The following is an 11,292-nucleotide window of genomic DNA, read 5'->3' as shown; positions in this document are numbered from 1 at the left end:
GAAACACTATCCAAATATGGCTTCGCTGACACTGGATCTCCTCCTATCTCTCTGACCACTTCCGTAGGCTGCTCCTCCTCGCCCTCCCGTCCTCTAACCGTGGTGGGCTCAAGCTCAATCCGAGTCCCCTTCTATTCTCCCTCTATACCCGCTCCCGTGGAGAACTCATTGACTCCCGTGGCTTCAACTACCATCTCTGTGTGGCTGATTCCCAAATCCACCTCTCCGGCCCTGATCTCCCTCCTACTTTGCAGCCTCGTATTTTCTCCTGTCTTCAGGACATCCCACTTGCCCCTGGCAGTTTACAAATGCAATCGATCGCTGTACCCTGCCCCGTGCCCCAACTCTTCCATCACCGCACCACCATCCTCCCCGTCTCAGAAGCCTGTAACCTTGGCATTATAGACTACATTGCTAAAATCAGCCCTTTCCTTTCCATCCGAATGGCTACCACATCATTCCAAGCACTTACCCCATTCGGCCTTGGTAACGGCATCGGCCTCTTTGCTGACCTCCCTGCTTCCTCATTCCCCACTTCGGTCCATACTTCACTCTGCCGCACGGATCGTTATTCTGCAAAAACGTTCAGTCCGTGTTTCCTCACTCCTCAAGAACCCCGGATGGCCGCCCATCCGCCTCCGCATCAAACAGAAACTCCTTACCCTCCGCTTACCATAGCTGATTTCCTACCTCAGCCCAGCCCGCACACTCCACTCCCCTAACGCCAACCTACCTGCCGCACCACGACATCGTCTATCTCGCCGCCGACAGACGTTCGCTCTCCCCCCCTTCAAAGCCTTACTGAAAGCACATTCTCCTAGAGGACTTCCACGATTAAGCCGTCATTTCCTCCTCTCCCACTCCCTTCTGCATTGCACTTGCACTACGATTTCCACCCTTTATCTCCCCCCAAAGCACTTATATAGATATAACTTTTTTATTTATATTAATATCTACCTCCCCCTTTAAACTGTTGTTGCTTGTTGGGTCTACCAAGTGGTATACTGTACTCTTTGTATATAGCAGCGTGGCTTCGTGGGTAGAGCACGGGGCTGGGAGTCAGAAGGTCATGGGTTCTAATCTCAGCTCCACCAAATGTCTACTACATGACCTCGGACGAGTCACTTAACTTCTCTGGGCCTCGGGTCCCTGATCTGCAAAATGGGGATTAAGTATGAGCCCCGTGTGGGGCAGGGACTATGTCCAACCTGATTAACCTCAGTGCTTAGCACATAGCAAGCACTTAACGAGTACCGTAATTATCACTACTGTCCCAAGCATTTAGTGCAGTGCCCTGCACACAGTAAGCACTCAAATTTTTTTGTTCTTTTTTGCTTTGCTGTCTCCCCCGTTTAGACTGCAAGCCCGTTATTGGGCAGGGATTGTCTCTATCTGTTGCCAAATTGACATTTCCAAGCGCTTGGTACAGTGCTCTGCACCTAAGCGCTCAATAAATTCTACTGAATGAATACGATTAACCGATCGAGGGTTTAGTCAGAAGTCCTCTTGGAGATTTGATTTTAATAAAGTTTTGAAAGTGAGATGATGGGCTGTTGGATATGAAGGGGGAGGTCCAGGCCAGATGGAGGATTTGGGCAAAGGGTCAGCGACGAGAAAGGTGAGATCAAGATAGAGTGAGTAGGTTGCCACTAGGAGGGCAAAGTGAGCATACTGGGCGGTAGCAGGAAGCAGCACGGCCCAGTGAGTCAGAAGAAACTGGGTTCTAATCCCAGCTCCACTACTTGTCTGCTGAGTGACCTTGTGCGAGTCACTTCTCTGGGCCTCGGCTACCTCATCTGTAAAATGGGGAGTCATACATGAACTGTGTCCCTCCTGATTATCTTGGATCAACCCTAGTGCTTAGTAGAACCTAGCACAAAGTGCTTAACAAATACCATTAAAAGAAAATGATCCAGGCAGCACAGTGGAGGAAGGACTGGAGTGGGGAGAAACAGGACAGGGAGGTCAGTGGGGAGGCTGATGCATCAGTCAAGGAAGATTAGGATACGTTTTTGGAGCGGCATAGTAGCGATTTGGATGAAGAAAGGGTGGGTTATCCTGATGTTGTGAAGGTAGAAGAGGATTTGGTGACAGGGTTCGGGTGGCAAGATGAGGGGTTCTGTTTTGGACATGTTAGGTTTGATGTGTCGAAGGGACACCTATGTAGAGGAGACCCTTTTCCCTCTGCTCCCTCTCTACCCTCCCTTCACCTCCCCTCAGCTAAGCCCCCCTTTCCCCCTCTTTTCCTCTGCTCCTCCCCCTCCCTTCCCCTCAGCACCGTGCTCGTCCGCTCATTTGCATATGTTTTTATTACCCTAGTTAATGAGATGTACATCCCCTTGATTCTATTTATTGCTATTGTTTTTGTCTGTCTCCCCCGATTAGACTGTAAGCCCGTCAATGGGCAGGGACTGTCTCTTATCTGTTGCCGATTTGTACATTCCAAGCGCTTAGTACAGTGCTCTGCACATAGTCAGCGCTCAATAAATATTATTGAATGAAGTAGAGATGTCCTGAAGGCAGGAGGGAATGCGACATTGCAGAGAAGCATCGGAGCTGGAGATTTGGGGATGACCCACATAGAGATGGTAGTCAAAGCCATGGAAACGGACTTGTTCTGCAAGGGAGTGGGTGTAGATGGAAAATAGAAGGCGGCCCAGAACTGAGCTTTGAGAGATGCCCAGTTAGGGGGTGGAAGGCAGAGGAAAAGCCTGCAAGAGAAGGAGAAACAGCAGCCAGAGGGTTAGAACCGGGAGAGGACAATGTCAGTGCAGCCCAAGTTAGATGTTTCCAGAAGTTGGGAGTGGGGTGTCAATGGTGCAGAAGGCAGCCGAGAGGTCGAGGATTAGGATAAGGCCTATCGATTTACTGAACTCATCGGTGACTTTCGAGTGGGCAAGTGTCTGTGGATTTAAGGGAGTCAAGGACAGAATAGGAACGGAAGTGGAGGCGGCAGCTTGTTCAAGGAGTTTGAAGAGAAATGGGCGGTACGGAGTCACGGGAGGCCTTTTTTCAGCATAGGGGATACATGAGCATGTTTGAAAGCGGTAGGGCGGAAGTCAGTGGAGAGCCGACTGCTTTAGATGGTCAGAGAGGGAATGTAAGGGGCAAGTGTTCTGAGAAGTTGGTAAGGGACGGGGTTGCAGGTAGAGGGGGAAGGGGTAGATTGACAGGCAGGAGATAATCTCTCGAGACCCCACTGGGAAAGGGAGAGGGGAGATTTGAGGGAGCACACACCTGATAGGGTTTGCGCTGGGTAGATACAAGCTAATCAGGTTGGACAGTCCCTGTCCCACATAGGTGTCAGTCTTAACCCCCGTTTTACAGATGAGGTAACGGGCACAATGAAGTTAAGTGACTTGCCCAGGGTCACCCAGCGAACGACCGAGCCAGGACTAGAACCCCAGTTCTGACGACTTGATTTCTCTGTAACCGAGAGCCGGATATCGATTCCTCTTCCCTCCACCTCGACAGAGTCCAACCTCATCATCTTGTACCTATCCCAGTGCTTAGAATAATACCAGGTTACATAGTACATGCTCAACAAGCACTATTAAAAAAAATACTACGGCTCCAACTACGCGCCCTCGAGGTATCGTTCATCGTGGCCATTAAGTCAGCTGAAATCCAGATTCCAATGCGGCACTGAAAGCCACTCTCGATCCCTTCTACCTAATACTTTAAGGACTCATAAAAAGGGCGAAGCTGGTAATAAAGCAGGACTCGTCTGCCCCAGAAACATCACTGTGAGCCAATTTAGCGTATTGACTGCACCACCAGGCTTGTTCCAGGACATCCTTCAGTTGTAAATATTCACAACCTTTGAGTAAGAAGTGGGACAGAGAAAATGCCCCTCAAACTGAAATTCCACACACCTTTCCCTCTGGCATAGGGATCTGGAAGCTCCTCTCGGAGTCAAATACAGATTTGTGCTTGCTTGGCCGTAGGCCGTTAAAACAACCTACTCTGCCGCACAGTAAAGCAGTTCACGGTTATTAAAGCTAACTCAAAAACTTTCAGAAAAAGAACTATGTTCAGAAGAGTTTTAATTATGTTATTGATCACACCATTTACAAACTGTGTGGATGGTCATCTACACTTCTAACCTTCCAGAGAAGTTTAAGAAAACATGGTACAGTATTCACACGTTTGTCTGCAAATTTTTACATTTTGAACAATATAATTCTCTACAGTCATCTTTAAATGAAGGTGCTTTATGGCCCAGTACTCACAGCTACCCGTTTAGCTTGATCCGGGTACCCTAAACGACGAGCCAACAGTGATCACGAGTCTGATTTCAATTCCTTCGGCATAAACCCATTAATCTTGGCTTAGCCGTCGCTCGATACTTGATCTGTGAAGATTCTGTCCTAGAAACTGGGAAACCCGTATTCTAGGAGATTTGACGAACATATTAAAATGCCTCGGCACTTCTCTAATCAGGTCATAAAACTAGAATTTTATTTAAACCACAGCAAAATGAATAGGCATCGACTGTGGGACACCCAATTTTATTTTTATTCAGTGGCCCAGCCCCTCTATCCCATTCATTTGGGTAGCAGGCTAAGCATTTGTTATTTAAAAGCACCTTTTTTTTTTTGCAGACGGCAACTAGGGTTTCCTTTCTCATGCAAGGCAATTCTTTTCCCTCAGTGCTTAAAATAGTTATTTAACTTGATACTACTACAAAATTAAAAGAGTCATTTCTCCCGGGTTCTTTTGAGGGGTGGAGTTAAAGATCCTTTCAAGTCGAGACTTCACTAGCCACCAGACTTGGGTAGTCTAGTTTTTTGTTTTTTTTAAAAAAGTGACCGTTCAATTGAAGTGATTTGGAATGACTACAAAAACACAGAAAGCATGCTCATAATCATTAAAACAAATGCCAATCTTGTTTACACAATTCTTTTTAAGTCATGACTAGAACAATAAATCCGAACAGCCATTTATAACTTTCTGGTCGATGAGACTAATCGAAGGGTAGAGGTATGGTGCATGTACAAAAAAAAAAAAAGAAAAAAAATCATTCACAGGACACATCCCTTTTCTGAAATAAATAAGGCAGGAAACAACTATTACTCCTTGGTGGCTTTTTTGAGATATGCTACCAAGTCTGCCCTTTCGCCCTTCTTCTTAATGCCGGCGAAGATCATTTTTGTGCCAGGGATATACTTCTTGGGATTTTCCAAGTATTCCATCAGTGTTTCCTCTCCCCAGGTGATGCCTAGACGAAAGTTAGGATAGTTAATTCAACGGACCGAACCGCGGGGAGCTCATACCGCAAGCAGGATGCAGTCAAATATACCGCCCGCCTCCCTACTTAAATAGCCCTTCCCACCATTTCCCTCTCCCCGTTTACCTTTGCTCTTGTTGGCATCTGTATAACTAAAACCTGGAGCCTGCCCAGTCTTCCGTCCAAACAGTCCGTTCAGGTTGGGTCCGGTCTTGTGCTTGCCTCCCTTTTCGACTGTGTGGCACTGGGCGCATTTCTGCACAAAGATCTTCTTGCCCTTCTCGAAGTCACCCATTATGAATGCTAAAAATCAAAAGCATATAGTCTACAGTCACCTTTTCCCCGGGGGCAGAATTATTCATCTGTAATCTCCACGAGTTTCTCAGAAGAGTTAACGCTGAGTAATAGGTGGGCATTGAGGTTAGGGTTTTTTTTTGGTTTAATCCCCTTAACTCTTTTTTTGAACACCAATAGGTTTATACGCGGGGAGGGAACTTTCACGATACACTGCGTGGCCTAGTGGCGCGAGCACCGACCGGCGTCCCGGCAGTCGGATCATCTGGGTTCTAATCCCAGCTCTGCCATTCGCTTGCTTCCTGAGTGACTTTGGCCGAGTCACTTCACTGGTCCGGACCCCACCTTTTCCACCTACCAAACGGGGAGTACCTGTTCTCCGTCCCTTCCCGGACTGTGAGCACCGTGGGGGGCGGGGAGTGCGACCCATTTCCTCACCTCGAAGTTCTCAACGAAGGAGGATCATTCCATCATTCCGGAACCGAAAGCGAAACCCCACCTGAGGGTCATCCTAGTCACTGGGGGCCAGGTCAGAAACGGGGTCACAATCACCTCATGACCTTCACGGCACCCAAGTGGGCCAAGGTCAGAGCGACTCCTAACCGTGGCTCCTCCGGGGCCCAGGACGGGGAGGAGAACAGCTCCAAAATTAGCAATAAAACCCAAAGGGGGTCGAGGGATAAGGGGCCTGGAAGGGAATTTGGAGGGGGACGTGCAGCCAAGACCCCCAACGACCAGGGTTTGGGGACATCTCTTAGGCGCTTCCTAAGGGCCACGCACTGTTCTAGGCGCTGGGGGGTGGAGCTGCAAGGTCTTGGGTTCTAATTCCGACTCCCCCACTGGCCTGCTGGGTGACCTTGGGCGAGTCACTTTGCTTCTCTGGGCTTCGGTGACCTCGTCTCTAAAATGGGGACGGAGACTACGTGCCCCACGTGGACGATCTGCTCCCCTCCTCCCCGGCGCTTAGCACAGTGCGTGGCACTGTGCCAATCAGACTGTCAGCCCGTCGTCGGGCAGGGATGGGCTCTCTCTGTTGCCCAATTATCCACTCCAAGCGCTTAGTACAGTGCCCGCACTCATTCATTAATAGTATTTATTGAGCGCTTGCTAGATACAGAGCACCTATCTACTACCTGCACGTAGTAAGCGCTCAATAAATACTATTGATTGAATGATTGGCACCACATAAGCACCTGGCAAATCCCATAATTACGGTACATTCTGTAATTCAAGCGAATGAGGGTGGCTACCGTAATTACAGAAATGATCACTCAAGCTAATGAGGGTGGACACAGTTCCCGTCCCCCAGGGGGCTCCGTCTTCACCGCCCCCACCGTAGGGAGGGGGAAACTGAGGCCCTGAGAAGTGACTGGCTCAGCGTAAAAACCCCGGGCTTGGGAGTCAGAGGTCATAGGTTCGAATCCTGGCTCTGCCACGTGTCAGCTGTGGGACCGTGGGCAAGTCACTTCACTCCCCTGGGCCTCAGTGACCTCATCTGTAAAATGGGGATTAACTGTGAGCCTAAGGTAGGACCACCTGATGACCCTGTATCAACCCCAACGCTTAGAGCAGTGCTCTGCACATAGTAAGCGCTTAACAAATACCGACATTATTATTCTTCACTTCTCTGTGCCTCAGTGACCTCATCTGGAAAATGGGGATGAAGCCTGTGAGCCCCACGGGGGACCACCTCATGACCCTGTATCAACCCCAGCGCTTAGAGCAGTGCTCTGCACATAGTCAGCGCTTACCAAATACCAACATTCTTCTTCACTTCTCTGGGCCTCAGTGACCTCATCTGGAAAATGGGGATTAACTGGGAGCCCCACGGGGGACCACCTGATGACCCTGCCCAGCGCTTAGAACAGTGCTGTGCACATCGTCAGCGCTTAACAAATACCAACATTAGTATTATTAGGACCCTGAATCTCCCCCAGCGCTTAGAACAGTGCCGTGCACATCGTAAGCGCTTAACAAATATCAAAATTGGTATTATTAGGACCCTGTCTCTCCCCCAGCGCTTAGAACAGTGCTGTGCACATCGTAAGCGCTTAACAAATATCAAAATTAGTATTATTAGGACCCTGTCTCTCCCCCAGCGCTTAGAACAGTGCCGTGCACATCGTAAGCGCTTAACACATAGCAACATTAGTATTATTAGGACCCTGTCTCTCCCCCAGCGCTTAGAACAGTGCCGTGCACATCGTAAGCGCTTAACACATAGCAACATTAGTATTATTAGGACCCTGTCTCTCCCCCAGCGCTTAGAACAGTGCTGTGCACATCGTAAGCGCTTAACACATAGCAACATTAGTATTATTAGGACCCTGTCTCTCCCCCAGCGCTTAGAACAGTGGCGTGCACATGGTAAGCGCTTAACAAACAGCAACATTAGTATTATTAGGACGCTGTCTCTCCCCCGGCGCTTAGAACAGTGCTGTGCACATACCAAGATTATGAGGAGAGCTCAGGGCCGGGCTGCAAGCACTAGGCCCCGCTGCGCTCCGGGCCCGGGTTGACCTCTGGGTCCGTGGCGGTTGGGCCTGTCAGGCCTGGGCGAGGCCTAGGCCTCCCTCCCTCCCTCCCTCCGTCCGTCCGTCCGTCCGTCCCTCCGCGCGCTCCCCCCGCTCCCCCGGCGTCCAGTCCACCGCCCCGCTCACCTCCTCGTCCCCGACCTGCACCAACGCGCCCCCGTCTCTGGCCAAGGACACGCCGGCCCCCAGGCCTATGTCACCGCTGGCGGTGCAACCGATCTCGCCCCGCCCCTCCGCCGTGACGTCACGGGGCGCCGGCCAATCCGGCGCCGCCGCCTCGGGCCGCCATTGGCTGCGTCCTCCGCCCTTCGAACGCCGGACGACGAGCAGGGTAGGTGGCGCCGACGGAGGGCCCGGCGGTTACGTACGGACGAAGGCCGGGCGGGACGCTCTGCGCAGGCGCAGTAGAGAACGGCTCCATGGGCGGGGCCTCTTGAAGGCCGGGGGGGGTCAAGGGTCAGACCCCCCCCCCACCCCATAATACTAATAAATAATTAGGCTATTTCTTAAACGCTCATTATAATAATGATAATGTTGGTATTTGTTAAGCGCTTACTATGGGCCAAGCACTGTTCTAAGCGCTGGGGGAGACCCAGGGGAATCAGGTTGTCCCACGTGGGGCTCCCAGTCTTCATCCCCATTTGACAGATGAGGGGACTGAGGCCCAGAGAAGTGAAGTGACTTGCCCACAGTCACACAGCTGACAAGTGGCAGAGCAGGGAGTCGAACCCATGACCTCTGACTCCAAAGCCCGGGCTCTATAATAACTATAGTATTTATTGGGCGTCTTCTGTGTGCAGATGATTAAGACGATTGAGGGGTTGCAACAGAGTTAGACCCGATCCCTGCACTCAAGGGGCATTTTGCCATCTGTCTCCCCTTTTAGACTGTGAGCCGTCATTGGGCAGGGATGGTCTCTATCTGTTGCCGAATTGTAATAATAATAATAATGATGTCAGTATTTGTTAAGCGCTTACTATGTGCAGAGCACTGTTCTAAGCGCTGGAGTAGATACAGGGTCATCGGGTTGTCCCACGTGAGGCTCACGGTCTTCATCCCCATTTTCCAGATGAGGTCACTGAGGCCCAGAGAAGTGAAGTGACTGGCCCACAGTCACACAGCTGCCGAGTGGCAGGGCCGGGATTCGAACCCATGACCTCTGACTCCCAAGCCCGGGCTCTTTACACTGAGCCATGCTGCTTCTCATAAAATAGTATTCATTAAGCGCTTATTATGTGCCAAGCACTGTTCTGAGCATGGGGGGAAATACAAGGTGATCAGGTTGTCCCACGTGGGGCTCACAGTCTTCATTCATTCAATAGTATTTATTGAGCGCTTACTATGTGCAGAGCACTGCACTAAGCGCTTGGAATGAACAAGTCGGCAACAGATCCCAAGCCCGGGCTCTTTCCACTGAGCCACGCTGCCTTGATTCTATTGATCTTGTTAATGTTTTCTTGTTTTTGTTTTGTTCGACCGTGAGCCCGTCACTGGGCAGGGATCGTCTCTATCTGTTGCCCAATTGTCCATTCCAAGCGCTCAGTACAGTGCTCTGCACATAGTAAGCACCCAATAACTACTATTGAATGAACGAATGAAGTCATCGCCCAAAGCCACACAGCAGACAAGTGGTGGAGACGGGATTAGAACCCCCGACCCCTGACTCCCCAACCCGGGCTCTTTCCGCTGAGCCGCGCATTCCAAGCGTCTAGCACGGTGCCCTGCGCACAGTAAGCGTTCAATAAATACGACCGAATGAACGAATGAATGTAGTTTAACTAGAAGGGCAAAGAGGTTTTCCACCTTTTACTGCTGCTTTGGTGATCGGGGTGAGGATGAGGCTGCCGAGGCTGTCCTGAGGGAAGAAGCCCCACGGCCGTCACCGCTCAGGAGCTGCGAACTCCCCCTTGGCCTAGTGGTCAGAGCTTGGGCCTGGAAGTAGTCAGAGGACCTGGGTTCTGATTCTGGCTCCGCCCCTCATCTGCTGTGTGACCTTGGGTAAGTCACCTCCATTCTCTGGGCCTCAGTTACCTCAACCGTAAAATAGGGATCGAGACGGGGAGCCCCACGAGGGACCGGGACCGTGTCCGACCTGATTAACTTGTATCTCCCCCAGTGCTTAGAATGGTGCTTGGCACGTAGTAAGCGCTTAACAAGTACCATAATTATTGTTTAACTTCCCTGTGCCTCAGTTTCCTCGGCGGTAAAGTGGGGCTTAAATTTCCATCCTCCCTCTTTAGACCGTGAGCCCCGGAGAAGCAGCGTGGCCTAGTGGATAGGGCACGGGCCTGGGAGTCGGAAGGACCTGGGTTCAAATCCCGGCTCTGCCACTTGTCAGCTGTGTGACCGTAGGCAAGTCGCTTCACTTCTCTGTGCCTCAGTGACCTCATCTGTAAAATGGGGGTGAAGACTGTGAGCCTCAGGTGGGACAACCTGATTACCCTGTATCTCCCCCAACGCTTAGAACAGTGCTCTGCACATAGTAAGCGCTTAACAAATACCGACATTATTATCATTATTACTTGTCCGCTGTGTGACCTCGGGCAAGTCACTTCACTTCCCTGTGCCTCAGTCCCCTCATCTGTAAAATGGGAATTAAGAAAGGGAGCCCTATGTGGGACAGGGACTGCATCCACCCGGATTGTCTTGTATTTATCCAAGCACTTAGTGCCTGGCACACAGCAGCACTTAATGACTACCACAGTTATTATTATTATTATTATGCGGGGAAGCGACCATATCTGACTTGATCACCTTGTATCTACCCCAGGACTTAGTACAGCGCTTAGCACATAGTACGAGCTCACCAAATACTACTGTCGTCGATTAATCCGCCCGGGGTGTTTACTGAGCATTTACTGAGTGCAAAGCACTGTACTAGGTTCATTCATTCATTCATTCATTAGTATTTATTGAGCGCTCACCATGTGCAGAGCACTGTACTAAGCGCTTGGAATGGACAAATCGGTAACAGATAGAGACGGTCCCTGCCCTTTGACGGGTTTACAGTCTAACTGGGGGAGACGGACAGGCAAGAACAATAGCAACAAGCTCGAGAGAGCAAAATACAAGAGTAGGCAGACACATTCTCTGCTCCCATGGAGCTTGCAGCCCAGAGGGAGAAAAAAAGCCATTAATATACAAAAATTACAGATACGTACGTAAGTGCTGGGGACCGAAGGGTAGGGTGAATATCGAGCGCTTAAAGGGTGCCGTGCAAGGGCGATGCAGAAG

General features: G+C 50.4%; 1 protein-coding gene across 1 annotated transcript; it reads right to left on the bottom strand.

Annotated features, from left to right (window-relative positions):
* Positions 1-4,029: 4,029 nt before the first annotated feature.
* LOC100077443 (cytochrome c) lies at positions 4,030-8,295 on the bottom strand. The gene is made up of 3 exons (XM_029071154.2): positions 8,185-8,295; positions 5,357-5,533; positions 4,030-5,221 (listed from the first exon to the last, which is right to left on the bottom strand). The coding sequence occupies exons 2-3, from the start codon at positions 5,523-5,525 to the stop codon at positions 5,073-5,075; spliced, it is 318 nt and encodes a 105-aa protein (XP_028926987.1). The 5' UTR covers positions 5,526-5,533; positions 8,185-8,295; the 3' UTR covers positions 4,030-5,072.
* Between the last annotated feature and the right edge of the window lie 2,997 nt (positions 8,296-11,292).

This window comes from Ornithorhynchus anatinus, chromosome 8 (assembly GCF_004115215.2).
Source record: "Ornithorhynchus anatinus isolate Pmale09 chromosome 8, mOrnAna1.pri.v4, whole genome shotgun sequence".
Taxonomy (NCBI): domain Eukaryota; kingdom Metazoa; phylum Chordata; class Mammalia; order Monotremata; family Ornithorhynchidae; genus Ornithorhynchus; species Ornithorhynchus anatinus.
This window is presented reverse-complemented; position numbering and strand designations above follow the sequence as displayed.